The sequence below is a fragment of the Syngnathus acus genome, chromosome 5 (genome assembly GCF_901709675.1).
Source record: "Syngnathus acus chromosome 5, fSynAcu1.2, whole genome shotgun sequence".
Lineage (NCBI taxonomy): Eukaryota > Metazoa > Chordata > Actinopteri > Syngnathiformes > Syngnathidae > Syngnathus > Syngnathus acus.
The window spans coordinates 4,189,241-4,212,521 of record NC_051091.1 but is presented as its reverse complement, the minus strand read 5'-3'; the positions used below and the strand labels follow the sequence as shown (position 1 = coordinate 4,212,521).

Here is a 23,281-nt window from a genome sequence, read left to right as displayed (position 1 = left end):
GTTCGTGTACATATGAATACTGACACAAGTTTTTAACATGTTTATTTGTCTGCCAGTACTGTACACGGTTCATTTGAGCTGTTGCAGCTGCTTGTCCGTGAGACGTTCACGTGGCCTCATCGTCACTCGGGAAGCTAAAACACAAAAGTTGGTTTTATTGTACCGACGTATGTTATACATCATTACATTTTTTTACAAAAAAATTATGACATGCAGCTTTAGCTTTGTTGAAGAGATTTGTCCTTCAGCAGCATGTTGGAAACCGAACTGACAAGCTCTACCAACCTTTCCACCTTGGTCGCGTGTGCGGACGCGCAGCTTGTTGACTTGAGTTTCAGCGATGTCGGCCCTCTCCTCCGCATCGTCCAGCTCGTGCTGCAGCTTCCTGTACTTGGACAAGTTGGTGTTGGCCTGCTCGTCCTGAACACGGAAAAACACAGGAGGAACATTTGAGAACACGTTTGGAACATTGGACTTGTCTGTAATGAGAAAAAGGAGCCTACCTCAGTGGTTTAAACTTTCAATTACTTTGAAATGTTTTTCATTGTGTGAATGTGCTTCCTCATCAACTCACCGCTTCCTCAGCCACTCTCTTGTAACTCTTCACTTTCATCTGCAGTTTGTCAATGAGGTCTTGCAGGCGGATGAGACTCTTCTTGTCCTCCTCAGCCTTCCCCCAAAGACATTTGGAGACTTGAGATTACGTACTGTATTTGGACTGCAAAGTTTCATGCTGCCAGCACTGACGTTTACCTGATAGCAAAGCTCTTTGACTCTTCTCTCGTATTTGCGCACTGTCTTCTGTTGATCTTGGTTCTTCTTTTGCTCTAAGTCTAGTTCACTTTCAAGGTCTCTCACCTGATTGACAAAGAAGGACACTTAGCCTCGCCGACTTTGGGAGATGGCCTTCATTGGGAAAAACAATGAGAGCTCTCACCCTAGCCTCCAGCTTCTGGACCTGCTTCTTGCCGCCCTTGAGGGCGATCTGCTCAGCCTCATCCAGACGCATCTGGAGGTCCTTGATGGTCTGATCCATGTTCTTCTTCATCCTCTCCAGATGAGCGCTGGTGTCTTGCTCCTTCTTCAGCTCCTCCGCCATCATGGCTGCCTACAAATCCACACACAGTTAAAGCAGCTCGACGTCCATCTTTGTACAGGGTGCGGGGTGTGGCGTGGCGTGGCTCACATCGGTGATGGCCTTCTTGGCCTTTTCCTCTGCATTGCGACATTCCTGCACGGCATCCTCCACCTCGCCTGACAGCATTGAGAGATCACTCTCCAGCTTCTTCTTTTGGTTGATCAGCCCTGTGTTCTGGAGCAAAACAAGAAGCCTTCGTGTCAAAAAGCAAAAGTGTTTCTGCAATACGGCGGTCATGCCTAACAGTTTGTCACCTGCGAGTGCAGCAGGTTGACCCTCTCACTGGCTTCGAGCAACTCATTCTCGGCCAGCTTGCGGGCCCGGTCGTTCTGCTCCAGTAGAACCCTGAGCTCCTCCACCTCGGCAGCCAGCAAGTTGTTGCGCCGCTCCGTCATGGCCACCTGCTCCTTCAACTCCTCGTTCTTGTGAACGGTGTCATCCAGCTCTACTTGGACGTCCTGACAGAAGTTGAAGATCAGCCTCTGTATTGGTCTACAACTTGATTGTCTTCTCAATTAAATGCATGTCAGTCACAGTTGTTTGTCTCTTGACTTTGGTGTCAGTTGTTACCTTAAGCTGAACCTGCACGGTTCTCAAGAGTTTCTGGGACTCAGCGGCCTGCCTGTTGGCGTGGTTCAGCTGCACCTCCATCTCATTCAGGTCTCCTTCCATCTTTTCCTCAGGCGCACCGCCTCGCTGCGAGCCCTGGCCTCAGCATCCAAGGTGGCCTGAATGGACTCCAGTGCTCTCTGGTGGTTACGGCTGAGAAGGAACAAGGAAGTACGGGTGACATCACGGCAAAAGTAGTTCTCAAACTGACCACCATAAGTAGAACTTACCGAAGATTGTCGAGTTCTTCATCCTTTTCGGCCAACTTCCTGTCAACGTCAGCCTTCATCTGGTTCAGCTCCAGCTGGATCCTCAAGGTTTTGCTTTCTTCGTGCTCAAGCGCGCCCTGAGACACAAACACACATCCAATTAGACACCAGCGTCTGTCTACGTGAATTTTTCCCAACATTCCAATGCACGTTTTTCTAATCCATTCAAAGTGTCCAATTTGCCATTTTTTTTAAATGCAATTTTTATTCATTTAATACCCCAACTCCATTTCTCCATCATCAATATCATGATGTACCTCCGCTTCTTCCAGTGCAGCTTGAATCTCACTTTTCTCCATGTCCAGACCCTTCTTGATCTTCTCCAGCTCTTGGATGGTCTTCGTTCCCTGGCTGATTTGATCGGTCAGGTCAGAAATCTCCTCTAGATGGCAGAAAAGAAAGTGTGACCTTCCAGATGCGTACGAATAAGACGAGCGTTACTGCCGCGTGGCCCGCTTACCCTGCAGGTTCTTGTTCTCTCGCTTGATGGTCTCCAGATGGTCCAAGGTCTCCTCGTAGGAGTTCTTAAGTTTGAAGAGCTCTGTGCTTAGGCTACGGGACTCCTTCTGAGAACTTTCCAGCTCAGTCTGGCACTCCTCATACTTCTGTTTCCACTCAGCCAGCACCTGGTCAAGAAACGAGGTGACATTTTAATCCAAGTGGAGCGGCGTGAATTGTCGATCTGTCGGGTCACTTACCTTGTCAAAATGTCTTTGCTTCTTGTCCAGGGCGGCAGCTGCAGCGTTGGAACGCTCCAAGTCGATCACCAGGTCTTCAATCTCTGTCTGGAGTCGATGCTTGGTCTTTTCCAGAGAGGAGCACTTGGCATTGGCGGTCTCTATCGACTCCTCAGCCTCCTGCAGACGTGTTACTAGCTTCTTCCTGATAGCAGACAAGTCAATGATTTCATTGGCAAAGTCATGCGTACGTACATCTTTTCAAAAGTTCTTAGTTTGACACTGACTTGGCTTCCTCCAGTTCTTCCGTCCTCTGAATGGCGTCAGTTTCATACTTTGTCCTCCACTGTGCCACCTCAGCATTGGCCTTGGACAATGCTCTCTGCATCTCAGCCTTGGCCTCCTGGTCCTCGTCGTATTGCTCTCTTAGGAGATCGCAGTCGTGGCGAGATGACTGAAGGGCATGCGCCAAGGCGTTCTTAGCCTGCAGAGAGAGATCCCGATGTCACGGTGGAAGCAGTAAACAAACACCGTAGTGAACAGTAACGGACCTTAGTCTCCTCCTCCAGCTGCTTCTTGAGATCCTCAACATTTTGACCAAAGGTGGCCTTTGCACGTTGAAGTTGGGAGACTGTGGAATCACGCTCCTCCAGCTTCCTGCCCAGCTCGGCTGTGTAGGTAGGTCCAGGTACAAGAGTTACGAAAGGGTCTTTGAAATGGACGGACTTGAAATTGTTGAGCTGCAGCGGGAATGTTTCTTACCGCTCTCAGCCTGAGCACGGGCCTTGAGAGAGGTGGTGTCATTGAGCTGCCTCTGAAGCTCCTCCAATTTGGCTTTGGCCTCGCTCAGTTGGTCTTCAAACAGACGACACGTCTTCTCCGCAGTAGCCTGCGGGTCAAAGACCGCCATTAGCATTCCTATCTGAATGTGGTAGTCCGTTCGCTCGGTTTCTACCCACTTTGCCTTTGGAGAGCTGCTCCACAGTGGACGCCAAGTCGTCGGCCTCCATCTTGGCCTCGCTCCTTTCTTTCTCCAACTTCTGCTTGACTCGCTGCAAGCTGTCGATCTGCTCGCTCAGCTCAGCCACCGTGTCGGCTTGCTTCTTCCTCAAGGAGGATGTGGTGCCCTCGTGGTGCAGCAGGGCTTCCTCCAGGTCCCGCCGCAGCTTGAGGAAGTCAGCTTCTCTCTTTTTGTTGATCTCGATCTGGACCGACGTGGCCCCGCCGGCCTCCTCCAGGCGCTCGCTCAGCTCCTCCAGCTCGCGAGCCACGTCGCCACGCTGCTTCTCCACTTTGGCCCTGCAAGCTCGGTCGGCCTCCAGCTCCTCCTCCAGCTCCTCCAAGCGAGCCTGGACCACATGGGGTTGTTTTTTGGCTTTTTTTTACCTGACAACAAAGATCTGCATTGCTCCGTGAGAAGTCATTGCTTACCAGCAACTCCTTGATTTTCTTCTGGAGCTGGATGACCAACAACTGCTCATCTGATAATTTTGAGCTCATCTCATTCATTTCAAAATCTTTCCTGGTAGACAATGACCATCGTTGTAAAACGCAATACGTTGGAGGTGTTTTTGTGAATATTTCAATCAGCCTTACTTTTTGAGCCGCTCTTCCATCTGCTGCTTGTCATTCTCAAGATCCATAACAGATTCCAAAGAAAGTTTCAGATCTCCTTCCAGTTTGCGTTTGTTCCGTTCCATATCCAGACGCAGCTTCTTCTCTTGTTCCAGGGAGCCCTCCAGCTAGTTTACACAAGGATTGCTAAACTTATCCAGACTCGAGACTCTTGCAATACATGATAGCTTCAATTAGCCAGTGTTGCACATGTGACTTACATCATCGACTTGTTGCTCCAGCTTGGATTTAGCTTTGGTCAGAGTGTTGACCTTGTCCTCTTCCGCCTGTAGGTCATCCAGAGTCTGCTGGTGGGCCTCTTGGAGAGCCTTCTTCTCCTTGGTCAGCTTCAATATGGTTTCATCTAAAACGGACATTTCCTCAACAAGGTTCTTCACCTGGAATAGAAACACCAGAAGGGCATAGTTTTGGGGTGAAACTAAAGCCACCATATGATTTTCCGCCCCCTGTTGCTAACGACGACAATTGGCATAGGAACAATATAGATGGACGGATCTTTCCTGTGCCCTGTTAGCAGCCAGTTCACTTGAAGTGTCACCTTGTTCTCAAGGGCGTGTTTCTCCTTCTCCACTTTGGCCAGGGTCAGCTCCAGGTCGTCGATGTCTTTCTTCAGCTCGCCGCACTCGTCCTCCAGCTTTCGCTTCTTGGCCAGCAGATTAGAGTTGGTCTCCTCCTCATCCTCCAGCCTCTCCAGGAGTTCTTTGACTTTGGCTTCCAGCTGGATCTTTGTTTTGATGAGCAGGTCGCAGCGGTCCTCGGCATCTGAGAGATTGTCTTGCTCCTGTTGGTCAGACCGAGGAGAAAAAGAAGCATGCGCTCCATGACATTACCGCTCTAAAAGCAGAATGTGTGAATAGGTTAGGAATCAACACGTACTGCCTGCAGCTGTAGGGAGAGGTCGTTCTTCTCTTGGATCAGGCTGACCTGCCGCTCCTCCAGATCTTTGCGCTTGAAGTCGGATTTGTCCAAGGCCTCCTTGAGCTGCACCATCTCCACCTTCAGATTGGCCAGCTCCTTCTCTGTGGCGGCACTCTTCAGGAGGGGCTTGATCTTGAAGAAGAGCTTCATCCAAGGCCAGTGCTTCACTGTGTTGAAAGCCCGAATGTTCCACTGGATAATCATCAGGGCCTCCCTACCGACACAAAAAAGACAAAATAGAATTGGTGTTGTTAGTACGTAAAAAGCCCATTGTATAAGGTGGATGTTTATTATTAATAGTGAAGTTTATCAATAACTAAAAATACACGGTCCACACTATTAAAAGCTGTATTGGGAACATATTGGAGATTTAAAATTGATCGTCAATAAAAGAAAAATTGTACTTTGCGACTATCCATATAGCACTGAAATGTCACCAGTGATGTCGATCTTATGGAAGAAGATTCAAAAGTGTAATTCTAGAGTTGTGTACTCATTTCTTTATTTAGTGACTTGCCCTTGATGCTTAGGCGCTCTAATCGCACACGCAGGGATGCGACGGTGCGAACCGATACGCCGGGACGCCGCTTTTGATGTTTCATGAGCGACCCAAGTGGGTTAGTGGATTGATTTAGTCTCTGCAGGATGGCTTCTCACAGGCCTAAATATGGCGCCACAACCCACAGCTCAAGGACTGGCCCCTCAGTGTTTAGAGGGTGAATTTTAGTGGGTGTGCGCGTGCTCCCGGGTGGGGGGCTGATTGCATTTTTACCATAACTCCACATTGGGTGCCCCTCAAAGGTGAGCGTCTGTGTTTTTTTAGCAACCGAAACCTTCCGCCCGGCGGCAGGCTTTAATCCTCTGTCACCCGCCACGCATCCCATCAATGCCTTCGCTTGGAAGCTCAGGCGCCGTGGACAAAAGGGGCCAGGGGCCATCGGGCATCCAAGAAGGGTTGTATTTTTAGGGAGGCCCTGAGCAGCTGCCACTTGACACATGTCGCCATGTGGCTCAGAGGGCACCGTCAGCATTGTTTGCTTCACTCACAGCTAATGGAGAGAATGGCCGCAGACCTGAGGGTGCCCGTGTAGGCCGCTATGAACAGAAGGGCCACACACGCGTGTGCCTGGCAACCATAAAAGGCTCAGCACACGCCTCAGACATGGCGTTGTACAAGGGAGTGAACACAAAGTTGTTCAAGTTGCCATTGAACCTATCTGTGATTGCTCAATCAGCCATTTGCAGGATGCTGCTTCTTTTTTACCTCTTTTGATTCATAAGCCCCAAATACATCCTCATGAGCCTGCCTCGAGCAACCGCCTGCAGCAGCGTCAGAATCTTGGCCAAACGCTCATCCCTCACTTCCTCCAGATAGCCGAGCAGGCCGGCCTTGAAGAAGACCTGTAGACCAGAGAATAATTATAAATGGAAAAAGTAAACAACTTGATGACGTCACACCATTCAAGGAGGTGCAATCTACCTTTGTGTGGCCAAATCGATATTGGTTATGGTCGATGTCCAAGGAGGCTAGCAAATTCTCTGAACCTTTCTTGCTGTCTACAAACTTGTCATCTGGGATGGCTTGTGGGTTTAGGATACGGTAGCTGTAGGAATACAACAAAAAAGAATGACATCACATGATCCAGAAACGCCCCTGTGTATGTTCAAGGTTGTTAGTTTTTGAAAAATTTGTTTTTTATTAGTTGTAGTTTTCTTTTAACAGACGGAATATTTGTTGAGTGAGAGATTTAAAAAAAATAAAATAAAAGAAAAAGGAAATCCTTACATAATAAAGTAAACAATTCTCAAACGATTGTTTGACCTTCCTTCTTCTGTATGGACTAATGGCAAAACCAAAAGAAAATTAGCTCAAATATTATATTAAGCAACAAAGGATAACTTCAGTTACTTTTATAACTGGAAGATGAAATTGTTGATTCATGATGTGTATATGCTTATTTGTCCATATGTGCCTGCTTGGACATACCGCTGTTTGAACTCTCCATAGAGAAGGCGATTGGGAAAGCCCTTTCTGCAGATCCTGATGCCCTCCAGCACCCCGTTGCAGCGAAGCTGGTGCAGCACCTGGAACGGGTCCATGATGCCTGCACAGGATCCAAAAATGTGAGCCCGACCCACATGGATTGAATAGTTGAGCCGAGCGTTATTTACCGGGAGTCTTGGTCTCATTGGGGATGATGCAGCGCACAAAGTGAGGCTGCGTGCTGCGCAGATTTGTCATCAGCTTGTTCAGATTTTCCTAGAAAGAAAGAAAAAACAGCATTGCAAATTGCCTTCAATAACTACATGAAATTATCTGGCAGTTTATACACACACACACACACACATTATATTTTCAAAAGCAGAAAAACAAAAAGCCAATGTTATCCCACCTAGCACCTGCAGCACTTGGTCAGCGATGAAATGAAGGAGGAGCCAGCACAGACTTAAAGTGATGTTCATGTGATCATTGCCCTAAACATCACTGCAAGTCTTAACTGCCTCCATCCCGGAGTTCCTCTGATGCCCATACCGGAAATATTTTGTAACGATGGGACAGCTCACCTTGTGCAGCTGAGACACCGTCTGGAATGAGGCTCCCTTCTTCCTCTTCTCTTTGGTCCCGGTTCTCACATCTGCAATCCACCAAACGTTAGTCCACTGACGACTTTGCTCGCCTGGGGGCGTTATTTGAAGTCATCTGATGTCCTACCTGAGTCTGAGCTGACGTAGTTCTCGTACAGAGAAGCTAGCAGCTTGTTTGCGGACATCTGGAAAACGATCACCATTGTCTCATTCAGTGGGTCTTTGTTTTTGTCCAGCCAGCCAAAGATGTTATACGGCACCTGTGAAACGCATCACATTTGCAAATGTTTAAGTACGCACAGTGATTTAATGAGAAGAATAAAACGGTGAGTGAGGAGGAGGCACTTACGACCCCTGCGTAGTGCACGAGCTCAAAGTGGGCTTCATACTTGCGCTTCTTGTCCGGACGTGGCTTTTGGAAATTTGGAGACTTGCCAATGTGGTTATCAAACAACTTGGCTTTAAAGCTGATGTCTGTGGCTTTGGGGAACATGCACTCCTCTTCAAGGATGGACATGATGCCGAGAGGCTGCGGGACAACAACAGTTCAAAAAAGCGGACTCGTTTGACACGAAGATGTCTTTTCTACCTTCTCGATGAGATCGATACACGCTTGAAGGTCCAGGCCGAAGTCGATGAAGGTCCATTCGATGCCCTCCCGCTTGTACTCCTCTTGCTCAAGGATGAACATGTGGTGGTTGAAAAACTGTTGCAGTTTCTCATTGGTGAAGTTGATGCATAGCTGCTCGAAGCTGTTGAGCTGCGATGAACATTAAAAACAAAACATTTATTCGGTGGACTGATCACACATCAGAGAAAAAGGATTTTCCCAGAGTCAACTTACGTCAAAGATCTCAAAGCCAGCGATGTCCAGCACCCCAATGAAGAACTGGCGGGGCAGTGAGGTGTAGAGGGTCCGGTTTATCCGGCCCACCAGCCATTTGAACATGCGGTCGTATGTCGCTTTGGCCAAAGCGCCTACGGCATAGTTAACCTGCACAACACATGGACAAATATCGGACACGCAGCTGTCATTTACAGCTCGAGTTTCTTACATATCTGAATCGAGTGGCTGCAGAGTTGCCCGTTAAACTGATACTAAAACTAATAAAAACTAAACTACCATGGAGTATTTTTGAAAAACAAACAAACATCGACTCTAAAAAAATAATTCAAATTAAAAATGAAAAGTCCTGGCAAAATTGGAGTGGAAAAATCCCAAACTATAATTCTAAGTCCGGTTTTGAGTCCAAAGCACATCTGCTGCGGTGCGTGGCCTTACCTGCTCAACATTTTGTCCCTTGACCACATATTCATTGCCCACTTTCACCCTTGGGTGGAGGAGGCCTTTAATGAGGTCAGATGATCTGATCCCCATCAGGTACGAGGCCTTGTCGGCACCTTGCCATAAAAAACAAAAAAAACAATTACACACTTGTTTTCATGCTTTTTTTGGTCACATTTGTGAGATTTTACTTTCAGTGCCGTCCGCCTCTGCCTGCTCCTCTCGCTGCTTTTGCTTGAACTTCATGTTGCCGAAGTGCATGATAGCGCCCACTATTTTATAGCAGCCATACTTCTCTTCCGACAAGAAGCCCAGGATGTCCATGGCGTGCTGCGGAGGTCATTCGGTTATTTGACGAAGCCCAACAACATGATATAATCTCTTACATCGGTGCCCATCAGCTCCTGCCCGTCATCCAAGTTCTCCACAGTGGTCACCCCCTGCGAGCAGAAGTGATAGTCGTACGGGTTGGAGGACACCAGCAGCATGTCTGCGACAAAAGAGTTGAGAATCACAAATCATGTCTTGACAAAGAAATGAAACATCTAAAGATAACAATGAAGTTATACCTAATAGTTCTGGTTTCTTCTGCGACATGATCTGGTAGTAAATGTGGTAGCTCCTTTCACCCGGCTGCTGGAAAATCACTCTGGATTTTCCAGAAGATCTGAGGAGCAAAGAGAGAGAGAGAGAGATGAAATGAGATAGTAGAATAACAGATCCCTGCTATTGAGTTGCTGTGTAAATGTTTGGGGACCAGACTGTTGAAAATTCAAGTCACACTGTCAACTAAAATGGGGGTAATGAATTAGACATTTTGGACTCCTGGACCAGAAGGAACTTTTTTGGGACAATCAACACGTCAGAACAAAAAGACATCCGAGTTCGCACAGTGTCGCTTTCGTCTTGCACCTCTTTCGAGGTAACTGCACACCCCTCCCCTCTCTGCTCACTGAGGAGGGTGTTAGCGGTAATTGGAGGCAATTAATTAAAGGGAGCGGCTTGTTTACTCTTGTCTCCATCAAAGCAGTCATCGGCCATGCCTCGCGGTATGCAAACAAACAAATGGAAATGATAAACATAGCACAACCTGCTTAAGGTGAGCCGGCCAACTCACATATATCAATGTCAGAAGAAGCCAGTTTGCCAGTGGGCCCAAAGTGGATCCTGATGAACTTTCCCTGTGGGGAAAAAGGAGCTGCGTCTTTCAAATGGCTCGGCTTGGAGCCAGGGCATTTCTCAAATACTCACAAAACGGGATGAGTTGTCATTCCTCAATGTTTTGGCATTCCCAAACGCCTCCATGGCAGGGTTGGCTTCGATGATCTGATCCTCCAGAGTGCCCTGAGAGGGAGAGGTCCAATTGCAGTAAATCAGACACCGTGATGCAGCACGGACTGATTTGTTTATAATGAGACTCGGTGCTGCTGTCACTCACCCCTGTCTTAGTGGCAGGACCTTGCTGCAAGTGGAAAAAGTCAACAACAAAAAGTGTGAGAGTGTCATCGTGTCAACGATGACTTCATGAGACTTTCACAACAGGGAACAACATGAAGCTGGTGGTTAAAAGCAAATGTCAAATAAAAAAAAAAAAACAGCACCTCCACGTTTTATATGATGAAGTGTGGGGGGGGGGGAAATCAGTCAACAGAAAAATCAAAATCCAAGAAAATATTTGGATCAAAACAAAAATGAGAGGGAAAGAAAAATGATTCAAAATACAATAAGAGAGGATCGCAAAGGGGCTGCAAAGCACACGAGGGTGAAAACATGATGATGCACTTCTGGGGAATGAAAATGTATGGCAATACAATAAAGGATTCCTGCTATGGAAAAAAAAAAAAAAAAAAGGAAGAGGAAAATAAAAGTCAGCCCAAAAACCAAAACAAAAAGGATTGAAAAAGGGAGGAGAGGAAAAAAGTCGGGTTTCCACGTTTGCCTTACTGCTTTCTTAGCAGAGGTATCCCCAAGAGCTGCCACAATGGCAAAATACTGAATGACACGTTTCGTGTTGACAGTTTTGCCAGCACCGGATTCTCCGCTAGGAGTGTGAAAAATAACAGGTGAAGAAAAGTGAAGCAAAATAAAAACACACCCATTGTTACAAGAAAAAGTGAAAAATCCTTAAAGGAAAAACGTTTGTGGACACTTATCTCTTTCAAAAATGCTTGCCAAATCTATGACACTTATGTGATTTGTTTGTCCGAGTGAATGAAGGAAGAAAGGACTTACGTGATCAACATGGACTGGTTTTCCCGATCTGAAAGAACGAGAATACTCGCCACGTTAACTTTTGTGTACCATCTTGTATGTCAAGTTTTGCGTGCTGGTGAGACTCTTACTGCGCAGCATGTCATTGTAGGCATTGTCCGCGATGGAGTAGATGTGCGGGGGCGCCTCCGAGCGCCGTTTGCCCTTGTAGGCGGCGACCACAGGTGGCGTGTAGACCGGCAGCCATTTGTACGGGTTCACCGTGACGCAGAAGAGGCCCGAGTAGGTCTAAAGGTGACACACGCATGATTAACGACTAACCAAGCTAACAAAAGGTCAGGCAAGGTCCCAGCGGAGGTCAGCTACACTCACGTAGATCATCCAAGCCGAGTAGCGTCTGCGCATGTTGTAGAGGACCGAGGCTTCGTTGAGATGCGTCAACATGGCCATGTCTTCTATCATGTCGTACTTGGGAGGGTTCATCTGCTGGATGTCGCTGTCCTTCACAGTCAGAGTCTGTGCAGGAGACAAGGGGACATTTCGAGGCAGATGGAGAGATGCCCCTTGGTAACAAAGATGAAATTTTGCATGTTTGCAGCTCACCTTTCCATTTTTGGTCTGACAAATGACTTTGTCCCCACTGAGCTCCTTGATCTCAATCTCAACGTACGCCTCTTTCTCATCGGGGACCCATGCTCGCTTCTTACCTGGAGAGCGCCAAGACCACGTTCATTTATTTAATTTAAAAAAGGACAACTTTTTAAGATGAGCAATTCAACTAAATGTTTGAAGTTTTGATTTGGGAAATTTGGCTTTGATACATTTCACAACAAAGAAAGAGTTACCTTTTTCAACCCCATATTAAAAATATAAATCCAAACAATTTGTTTTATATGTTTTGACATTTGTTTTTTCCCATAAATGTCATTGATTTACATTTGAATGTTTTTGTAATTAAAATGACCGATTTAGGTTAAAAAAAAAATACAAGTTGTATTGTTCACAGGCTACTAAAATATAGCGCCTTAATACACTGTGACAACTGAAGGGTAAAGGTATTCTAATACCGGATATACATGTGATAATTCAATTCTAACTCCTCCTTAATCTTAGATAGCGCTATTGAATTTAGATTTTAAATTGTATCATATCATTAGATTATATTTTATATATATTATCTCTTTGTTACTACGATGTGACAGCTAAGCATTTTTATTTTCTCATGTGTAAAAATGAATATGCAATTGTAAGATTTAATTTGTCTTTGGTCCACTAGTAATTAAAAAACAACAACAAACAAACAATTTTTTTGTAGATATATTGTGTATTGTTCATGTTTATCTTTTTTCTGACACTATCGTAGTTGTGTATATGTGTACACATATATACAAATATATATATATACACACACTCAAATATCTATCTATACACAAATATATATATAAAAGCTAAAAGTGGCTCACAGTCGCATTTGTTTGCGGTTTCACATTGCGGGAGGAAGCCTACCGTCAAAAGCGATCGTTTGCGACGTGAGTTGCTCCAACTCCGACTTGCGTAAAAAGGGCGCCGCTTCCCCGAACTCTCTCATGTCAAAACGGGACATGGTTCGACCTTCCCAACAGCCAGGCCAAGTCAGGCAGACGACGTGTGTTTCCTTGGAGCAAAATACAACAAATCATATTATTAATCTTTTTAGAGGATTAGCAAGAAAGAAAACACAGCTGCGTAAAACTAAAGACACGAAAACACAACTGCGTCCTAAACTGTTTAATGAAGATGCAGGGAATTAAGGTGATGAAAAATTGACGGGTGCATTAAAGAGGCGTGTGTAAAAAAAAAAAAAAAAGATGCAACCCACCTAGGCAAAGAGCTGTCCGGTGACTTGCAGAGACGCACACGAGGAAATAACAGCAGGGTGAGAAGTGAGCGGCCCACTTTATAGCGTGTCGTCAAGGTCACGGGCAGTGGACATTTGTCCCTCATTAGTTTATGCCGCCTCCTCCAGCGCCCATTGGTGCTGAGCGCCAGTCTCAATTGACACAAAAGGAAAGCAACGTTTTTGTCATTGCGCTAAACCCAAGCGGGCTATTTTGGTCACTGACTTATTTCGTGCACTCCACACGCCGTAGCCACAGACGAGAATACTTCATTTTTAACGTTTGACGCAAGTTTAGTGTTTGAGGCTGCGTCGTTGCCAGGCTGAGCGAGACTTGCCTCCATGTACCTTTAAAACAAAGAAATGAAGGCCTGTGGCAAAATAGCAAGAACAAATGAGTGCTTGTATTTTCATCAGTTCAAAGCAATCAGCATTCAAAACGCTCTTGGATTGTTTAAGTTGCTTGGGATGTTTGCTATTGTATTTTGGCCCTTGCGAGGATGCAACTTTATAGGATTATTTTGGGAGCCGTGGGGCATTAAACAAGTTACTATAAATACGCAGCTTTTTATTAATAGAGAGAATGATGGTGTGGTGCAACAAATTGACAATGTGACTTTCCTCAAACTTTGATGTTTGGCCCTCGCTTGACGTCTTCTGGTTTATGGGGTCATTTTATCACAAGCGCACCCTAGCTCTGCCTAATCTGACCTTGAAAGCAAGTTGAAGGGTTAGAGCATAATATGGTGGGGGCGGTTCACAGGAGCGCGGGTTCTCAGAATAGACAAAGCCAGAGTCCGGAATTCCTCGGCGGGACATCGACTGGCCACTGCGGCCTAATACTTGCAAAAGCACCTCGATAAAAATCATATGCGGCGAAACCAAACATTGACGAGCCATTATCCAAGTGAAGTGGGCCTCGGAAGCCAGTGGCGGCCATCTTTGCGGATGGCGTTATCTGTTGCGGCGGCAGACTACAAGGTGTTGGTGCGATGGCTCAAACCTTGTCGGGCATCAGTGAGATAGAGCTGGCCTGGCTAGAGCTATTCTGGGAGGCGAGCCTCTTCAGAGTGGCCCGGGCTGCTTTTTGTACTATGTCACTCGCTGCTGCGTTTGAAATGCTGCCATGCTGATAACACACAAGGAGGAGATGAATCCCAAAGTCCCCCGAGCTACTGGCTTTAAATAAGTCTGTAAACACATACACACAAATATACAAACATATATATATATATATATATATATTATATATTATATATATATATATATATCCACACACACATACATACATACATACACACATACATATACACACACACACACACACACACATACAAAAAACCACATTGTGGAGTGTTTACAGTGCTCGTGCCAGCCCTCACCCAGCCCATCTCTCTGCACCACTAGACCGCAACCTTCCACGACAGCTGACTTGTTCGGGTCAGAGCTCTTCTTACATCCCCAGTGTTCCTCAAAATCATTTACACTCATGTGGCCGGGGCCGTCAATGCTCCTGTTTTCACGATTGGACATTTGCGCAGGTTTAAATTACCTTCTTGTATAAAACAACCTCAAGTCAAGGCCTCTCCTCCAAAATGTTATCTTGGAGCTCCATTGTGGGATCAGCCCGGCTGTCCTGTCGCTGATGTCCAAGCGAGGAGCCAACATTTTGGGCGCGGAGACTTGCTCTGTGCGTCGCTGACAGTTGTTTTAGATCATCATGAGCCGAATGCCTGCGGGATTAGGCGGCGAGATGGAGAGAGATTGGGAATTACGGCCGCCGTCGTTTTCATCAGCGCTTAATCGTACTTGACGCAGCCCAACCCGATCTTCGTGTTGGACCTCTGCACAGGTGCCGTCGTTAATCACTGAGTGAAATACCAAAATGTAAAATTGAAAGCAACTGCTGGTGCCTTTCAAAATATCTTGTATATATTTGATGGTGATCAAAATATGGTGTAGCCAGGCCACGAGTCCATTTGTTCTCAACTTCTTTTTCCATGCATTGATTCGAATACTCGTTTTGGCTAATTGATTAATCGACAACTAATCGATTTTTAAATTGATAATTGATTATTGTTTGAATACCTTTTTTTTTTTTCTTTTTAAATTGTCAAAATCCTCAGGATTTCCAACCGGTCCCAAAATTCTGTGCACCATGCTTTTCATCGGCGAGCCACGCTTTCACCATTTATCATATTTCACCTTGTGCTGCGAACCTGTTTTAAACATTGCGTCTAAATAAAGCAACTATCACAACAGCTCATACAATAAAAAGGTCGGCGAGGTGGCGTTTGGATCAAAGCATTCGTCGGCGGTGGATATTTTTGTAAACGCCTTGCGCCCGACCAGAATGCATTGCAGCAGCGCTGTGGGCTCAGCCATCGGGTCATCACATTGGAGACGGGCTGGCGCGTGGCACAAACGCACCCTAAAGCCCCAATTATTCTTCCACACTGACTGTGGCCTCATGACATCCAGTCGCATAGCCCAGCCCCACCCACAAAGCTAATCAGTCTTGTAGCTATTAGCCAGTGGCTCCAGACAATAGCCACATCTCTCGTTGTCGTCTGAGTCCGTAGGCCCGGCGAGCGCGGCCGGTCCTGCCCTCACTATGCGTGGCAGCTCTCAGCTGTCTTTCTATTTCAGGACTATGCGGGCATACCTCGGCCCAGCTGGGTCATCAGAGACAATGGACATGCTGCCTTATCCAAACATAGGCCCGCAGACAATCTGACGCACTCCAGGATCCCGGTGAAAGCCCCGCAGCCTCATCGGCCCAATAAAACAAACTGAAAGGGTTAACAAGACGACACGTATGTTATGCCTTAGGATTGATGGCTGAGCGGCGCTCTGTGTGATTCCCTCATGTTGAAAAGAAGATACTGTCGATGTCAGTCTGTCAATACATCACCAAGACTTTTACAGTCACATACTTCAACTCAAATGTGTTTGCAGCTCGACTTTGTGCACTCTGAGAGAGGGAATTGTATCCATCTTGTGTCCAGCAAAAGACGATGGAGCTCCTAAAACAGAAGCGGACAATTTGAGTTCATGACTTCAAGCACCTGTCACCGCTATTATTAATTTCCTGATGCACATTCTGAATTTGATTGTTTTAACCAAATGAGTTCCGTGCCTATGGGAAACGGTTTATGTGAGTGACCCCTCCTCATTTAAGATGTCCCACAAATGAATCTATAAGTTTCGGCCATTTTCACAATTTCACTCTCAGAATTAAACTAACGTGCGGGTTGGACAAACAGCGTCAAGGTCTTGTATGTGTCCTTCGTACACATGTGCACATGCATAGCGCCACCTGCTATGCTTGGCAACTGCTCAAACACAAAGTGAAGGAAATGACATGCGGCGCATGTGTTGGGACTTGGAGTTAAATAATAGCGGCGCTTCAGTCTGTAGTGTGAACAAATGCAACAAGTGTGGCATTAAAGTTGAAGGCGTTCCCTCAATAACACTTAATGAAGACATCTTGTGAGTATTACTACGTATAACAGATGCAAGAAAAAAATGCCTCTGCCAAAATAATTATTATGCTTCATTGTTTTTGCATTTTTGTCATTTGGGATTTGAATCAAATATTTGAAAGTGATTATTAAGACAAAATTGGCCAAATTCTAAAAACAACAATTGGGTAGGCACATTTTAAATACCAACTGCAGGGGTCACCAACTATAATTGTCAGAGGGCCAGACGGTTACACGATAGTCACCTTGGGGGCGGGACCCACAAGTAAAAATTAGGGTAAAAATTAAAATTTGGACATAACATTAATTAAATACAAATCAGTACTTTTAACAGCATTGTCATTGAATTGTGCTGTGCAATGACAGAAGGTTATCAGCACAGAACAACCCTGCATATCCATTCATACATTTGCTGGCACTTAACCTTGAGCATATGGCGCACTGGGTACAAATAGACCAACATTGGTTCGCCCCTATGGGCCATTTATAGTCTTCAATTAACTTAACAAGAGTGTTTCTGGAATGTGGGACAAAGCTGCAAGCATGCAGAAAAAATATTAACGCCACCCAACAAAGGCAGCGTCAAACCAATAACCTCTACCAAACCGTGCCATCTTTTTCTTGATAGGTACGATGAATGAGTCTTTTTCCACATTCAAATTGGGTGTTGGGTCGAGATTCCTAATACCCACTTGGCTCTCCCCCGGGTACCCCGAGGCAGCCTGACAACAAGCTGAAGCTATGTCTGGCCCCGGGATGCTGAGCGGGACTCGGGGCGAGAAGCCTGGCAGGTGAAGACGGTCCTGGGGGATGCTTTCCTCTCGGAGACGTCCCAGAAGACTCAGCTTGGAATTCACCCCTGCTGCTTCATGGTAATGGGCCACACACTTGGACAGCTGCTTTACCCCAACTGGACTGCTCCTGTCACCTCCCACCACATCAATTTGTCAGCGGCCTGTTGTCGACTACTGCTTGGCAGTTTGAGAGAGTGTGAACAGAAGCAGTCAGGTCACTGAAAAGGTTCATGTGGGAAGAGCCAAAACAAAGATGAAACATTTGAATGTGACAATTGTTGCTTTTCGTCTAACAATGCAACGTATGGTGATTTCCATATCAAATGTGATTTTTAAAACATACGTATTGTTAAACAATAGCGCCACCTACTGTATAAGTATTGCCTGCAAGTGAGATTTTGACGTGGCTTGTCACTACACACAACTAGAAATGTCCTGATGCTCATAAAATAGATATTATTTTTTTTACTTTTACTTACTTTATACTTTTACTTTTTGTTTCGCTGCGTCCAGCAGTTGTGCAAGAAGTTAGAAAAGTTAGCCCGAGTTAGTTTTACCACCGAAACCTGAACACGCAAGTCGTATAAAATAAGTGAAATGGAAATTTAGGCTATTGAGCTCCATTTTTATAGCAATAACTCTTGTGGGAAAACGCTTTACAAGACTGAGACGGAAACTATTTTCATCCAGAAAAATATTTGTGAATCAAAATCTCCATCTTGTCATGCACACGGAACCACAGGGGTTCAAGCTCTACACCTGAAAATTGTTGGTCAGGCATGCTAACCACAAGTCTTGCACTTGCTATTTACGCAGGAATACTCATGATAGAACAGAAGACAACCTTGCCTGAGCTCACCATTTGAAGCTTCGATGAAACCAAACATTCGGATTCTACGTGCTTCCGGACTTTATTTGTTGGTCATTGTCACACTATAGCCAGCAGATGGCGACATAGTCAGTTTCTTTGCAGTCTCCATTGAGTTCAGTAAACTCCAAAAGACTATCAGACCACTGTGGTAGTACATCGATGGAGTAGCAGGGGGCGCGTTAGTCTCCCCTTCCTTTGGAACATAAATCAGGGGGGGGAAATGTCCCACACTCATATTTTGTGGTCAGTTTGCATTCTGAAGGGGTGGAGTTGAGCAGCGAAGACATTCTTAAAGGGCCTGCAGCAAAGAAATGAGAAGTTGGAACTCCAATGTTCTATGTATTGAAGATATACACTCTGAAGAATACATATGATAATTAAAAATACTGCCACTATTGAAAAGTGTAGTTTAGCATTGAACCTCATACCAAATTGAGTAGTCATTGGGATCCATCCACTTTGTTACCGTAGTTGGTTTGGTTACAAGTGTCATTTTTTCTGGTCAATAATCCTGAACTTTGAAGTCTGAGAAGGTAAGCGTGAATGGCAGGAAGTTTAGTCATAGTTACTCATCAATGACTTTGGCCAGCTGGAGGCTCGGAAAGAGTCGTGAGAATTAGGTAAACAACTCAGATGTACTTTTGGATTGTTTCGGCTTTACAACACAACCTATGATAACTATCATTTAACATAGACACAATGTCATCTCTCGCTTTGTTGCACATTGAGGAATACCGGACAAAGCTTTTTTTTTTTTTTTTTTTTTAGGTGTGGTCTTAAATGCTTAACTGTGTCATAAAATCCTATAACAGCAACTGCTGCATTGTTATACAATTTTGAATGTGGTTTCATGCGGTTTCCTCTTTACATTTGGATTGCGGGTTTTGACTCCTTTTGGGATGAAGCTCTGTATTTTTGTGGCCTCTTGAAGTCATGATGCTTTTAGGACGTTGTTTCTCAACTTCCCCAATGACTCCACCTTCTGTATGCCATCTTGTAGACCGCTCATCACGCCACCAATGTTCCATGCCGGCAAACAGCACCTTCTACTGTTAGCTCCAAATATACTGAAGCCTCACAAGGTCTCGCTCACATGTGGTCCGATCCAGAGTTTTTTTGATGAGTGAGTGAACCGCAGCAAAGAGCTGCTTTGATGATCTCAATACATAAAGAGATGAGATTTGTCGAATCGCAATATGTGCCAACCACAGGAATATTGCCGATTTGAACAAAGAGCGATTGAAATAGTTGTGTTTGTCAATGACAGGAAGGGGCTATCGCATAGGAAGTGGAAGTAGGAGCGTCCCTCTCACAGTCACAAAAGCCCCCAAGCTCGCTCGGCCACTTGCCTGCCTGCCTGCCTGCCCATCCTGTAGCTGAGAGCCATGTGAGCCAGGAACACCCCCTCTCCGCCGGCCCATGGCTGCCTGCTAGTATTTTGGTAATCGTCATCCTCCCTGACCTGCTGGCCCGATCCTGGCGCCAAGAGTCTCCACACCTCCCCTACGCCGACTCCCCACCCCCCAACCCGACGGATAATTCAAACCAGCTGTTGCAAGGTGCCTGCTTCCAGTGATGGAAGGACCCTTTGCCAAAGCAAAAGTACCGCAACAGTAATGTCAACACGCATCACAAATTGTTCTCTAGAACAGTGAAAGGTAGCAGTAAAGTATTACGTTGAAGAATCAAGACGTTGTGGAACCGCTTTTGATCGAAGACAGTATGTCAATACGTATGTAAATGTAAATTAAAATGGAACTCTTTGATTCAATTCAATTTGAAGTGTCGATTTAAAGCGTCCTTCCTCGTTACTTTTTTAAAGTTGTGACTAAATGGATTAGCTAGCTTCTTGGGCAAATAAGATAGTTTCGGGCTATTTGGGATGACTCGGGGTCTCACATGCATCGATTTGGTTCGGGCCAATTACATGCCTATACGTTTGTTGTTGATATTTGCTCATCCCGGTTCCTCACGAGTTCGACTGACCTGAATGTTTTTGTGATTCCTCGAACCGTCTCGTCTTAATGAGGAGGAATGTGTGTCACAGTGAAAAGAGAGAGGCGTACAGAATTCAGGCCTTCATTGGAATCACATGAAGAGCATGTGCATCCTCAGGGATCAAGTGATACAGAGGAGATTTAGGAGAATTGATGAGGAATGTTTGCCAAGTGGGACACAGAGAATAAGATCTTTTGCACTGACATTTTAACCACAAGAGGAAAAAGTAATACTTTCGAGTATATCGTATGCGTGTTTCTTTTCTTCCTTTTCGCTATTTTGGGGGCTCAATGTGAAATAAGGTGCCTCTCTGTCTATGGTCTGACCACATTGAAACATTGCGTTGAGATCTAGGGGAACCCCGAGCTTTTGATCCCCAATCCACAACCCCCGGCACTGCTGAGTAATGGCCCGCAAGTGAACTGACTACATATGTGTGCGCGACAGAGGTTTGGATTGTTTTTCACAAGGCGGTAGTGGTGCGGTTGCCTTCAAGAACAGCACTGGATGGTTATCAGAGACAGAGGCCCGACAGAGGGGGCGGGTGAATGGTACAAAGAGCTGTTCTGGTGGAACGCTGGAGAAAAATAGTTCATGCTGCACTGGGATTTCCTGCCTTGCCCTGGCTAGCCTCCCCCCTTTCTGTTGTCTGTCGCCTCCTTTCCCGATGCTCAAAGGCCTCGGGAGCCTTTATCAACATCAAGGTGGGTGAATCAACTCGTTCGATAATGGGGGGGTGGGGGCACACCAATGTACGGCCGTGCTCCGGACGGTTAAAGCAGTCAGGTTTCCATAAATTCCATTTCTTTTTTTGTAGTGTCCACCCACAGGTTGAAGGAAAAGGAACTGACTCAGTATAGTTTTCACACTCTTGGCTTTCACAGTGACATGCAACATATTCGGACGGCGTTATCCGATCTCGCATCGTCCACAGCTGGAATACACATTGCCTGCCATGATACGGTTCCTGTGAACGGCGAGGCACACGACGGCCACATTCCCATTGGGGCTGAATGCAGTCAGGACAGGTGCCTGGCCATTTGGCTGCACTCAGACATGTCGCGTGGGTGTCAAAGAGGAGGCGGATGGGCGGGGGGGGGGCCGAGGGGCTCGGAATAAGTCCCCATCTCTTTCAGGCCTTTGATCTTAGGTGCTAGCGCTGCAGCTTTGGGGCATGTGTCACCCATTAGCAGTGTGGCGAGAGTGTGGCTGCTCACAGGTTCTCTTCGTGTGGAGCGCATTGGGAAGGATGTTGTGAAAGTGGCTGCTAATAAACTCTCAAGTCTGTGTCAAGGTTGGAGGATGGGTGCCCCCCCCCCCGTCCCAAACAAAAAAATAACAATGAAAGAGGAAAGCGTTCACAAGAATACCTGTGTCAGGCTTTCATTATGCTTTGCGGCGAACACGCTTATGCTAAACTGATCACACAGGAAGTGAGATAGACCATTTCATTGAAAGGCATTGCTGCCAGCAATCACTGTCTTGGGAAAGGGGGGAAATGGAAACCAGATGTCTGAGATCCACCATGAATATGTCAAAGCTCCTGGACTATGTCAAATCCCCTAAGTCCCTCTGGAATACAGAAACTTTTCTGCAGCGTCATCACTAACGAACGTGGAGAGTCAACGCTGGACGTCTTGGCAGTACCGTCAACACGCAGAAGGAGAGACGATTTCGCCGTCCCACCAGAGTTTTTTTTTTTTCTGACCACAACGCATTCTTCCCATTTCAGGGTAACTTCCCGTATCCTAACGCCGCGTCGGGTGGCAAATCTCTCAGCACTCCTTCGCAGAGAGAGTGCTTTCTCTTGCTTGAGAAAATAACAAGCGATAGCGTAATGACTTAACAAGCAACAGGATAATGGCTTCAACATGTGCTGCACTGGGAGAATTCAGGCCGGTGCCAGCTCTTGCTTACTCGCATGTGTATGTGTGCGTCTATTGTTTAGAAGAAGATGTTTGAAAGTTGGGACACCAATGAACACATGGCTCTGGACTTCAGTTGAGCCTTGAAGGCTTTGTTGAAGCAGTGGGGAGGGGCGGTGATGGCAGCAGTGTGTCACAATGGCAGGGACAGCCCGAGGGTGTTCGGCGGGTGTTTTCCATCAGAACCAGCTGTAGCGCGGGCCTCCCACGCAGAGCGACGCGCCTCGTCGTACACTGACGTGAGATAACCTACATCTGTGTGGGAACCCCAGAAGGCCGTCGTAAACATCCCGACTCAAAACTATACTGTCATTTAAATTTTTAATCCCTGCCTTCGAGAGATGGATTTGAGTCCCTCCACACTTGAGTGTCCAACCAGCGGCGCCAAAACTTTTTGAAATGATTGACACATGATTCACAACCCTCGTAGCAAGTGTGCGACATTTGTGTACGCTCTGGCAGGACCAGGCTTGCATCAAATCAGCACTTTTAGGAGACAAGAGGTGAGACAATGTGTTCCTCCGCGTACTCGCTGATGATGTTTACATACTGTTATGCACCGACATGTCGTGGCAGGTGCACAGAAATGAGCAGCGCCTCTTTCATGATCCTCATGTTAAGGCCTGCGGCGACAGCTCAACGTCCTTTTGCACCTTGTCTGGGAAAATATTCTCAAGTGCATTCCAACCTGACGCAGATGATATTTCCTAAAATGCCACAAGGAGCGTAAACAAACTTATATCTACTACGTAGATGAGTATTTATGGAGCCGGTTTCGGTTCACGACTTGTTGAACTGATAGTCCCGTATCCTCTGTGGTGATGAAGAAATCACTTTGTCAGACTTTTTGTGTTTGCTTAGCCAACTCCTTTGCTGACATACTGCACAAGAATTGGGGAGTTTTGACCGTCAAGAAAGCTCGGTCAAGACATTCTGACACTCGTCTCCTTTCCTGTCCCGATGAAAAACTTGGTTTATTTTCTTCCCTTCCTCGTTTCTCCTCT

General features: G+C 46.0%; 1 protein-coding gene and 1 long non-coding RNA gene across 2 annotated transcripts; both read right to left on the bottom strand.

The window, feature by feature from the left end:
• Positions 1-25: 25 nt before the first annotated feature.
• On the bottom strand, positions 26-14,395 carry myh7ba (myosin, heavy chain 7B, cardiac muscle, beta a). The gene is given in 46 exon segments (XM_037250798.1): positions 26-134; positions 286-420; positions 575-670; positions 754-858; positions 938-1,108; positions 1,187-1,312; positions 1,393-1,596; positions 1,709-1,815; positions 1,818-1,900; positions 1,978-2,093; positions 2,274-2,398; positions 2,477-2,642; positions 2,715-2,898; positions 2,981-3,177; positions 3,245-3,363; positions 3,456-3,582; positions 3,653-4,042; positions 4,125-4,215; positions 4,290-4,435; positions 4,529-4,705; positions 4,867-5,109; positions 5,205-5,460; positions 6,511-6,647; positions 6,727-6,850; positions 7,234-7,351; positions 7,419-7,506; positions 7,812-7,882; positions 7,960-8,092; positions 8,182-8,361; positions 8,422-8,592; positions 8,677-8,826; positions 9,115-9,233; positions 9,309-9,447; positions 9,504-9,607; positions 9,687-9,776; positions 9,779-9,784; positions 10,235-10,298; positions 10,369-10,461; positions 10,556-10,579; positions 11,062-11,158; positions 11,350-11,377; positions 11,460-11,616; positions 11,701-11,844; positions 11,932-12,035; positions 12,835-12,982; positions 13,187-14,395. Coding segments are annotated over 45 exon segments (5,814 nt in total). The 5' UTR covers positions 12,932-12,982; positions 13,187-14,395; the 3' UTR covers positions 26-122.
• A 911-nt stretch (positions 14,396-15,306) lies between these two features.
• Positions 15,307-18,400, bottom strand: LOC119122513. Its single transcript, XR_005097903.1, has 3 exons — positions 18,343-18,400; positions 16,452-17,701; positions 15,307-16,230 (listed from the first exon to the last, which is right to left on the bottom strand). It is a non-coding gene; the product is annotated as an uncharacterized LOC119122513 (long non-coding RNA).
• Positions 18,401-23,281: the final 4,881 nt, after the last annotated feature.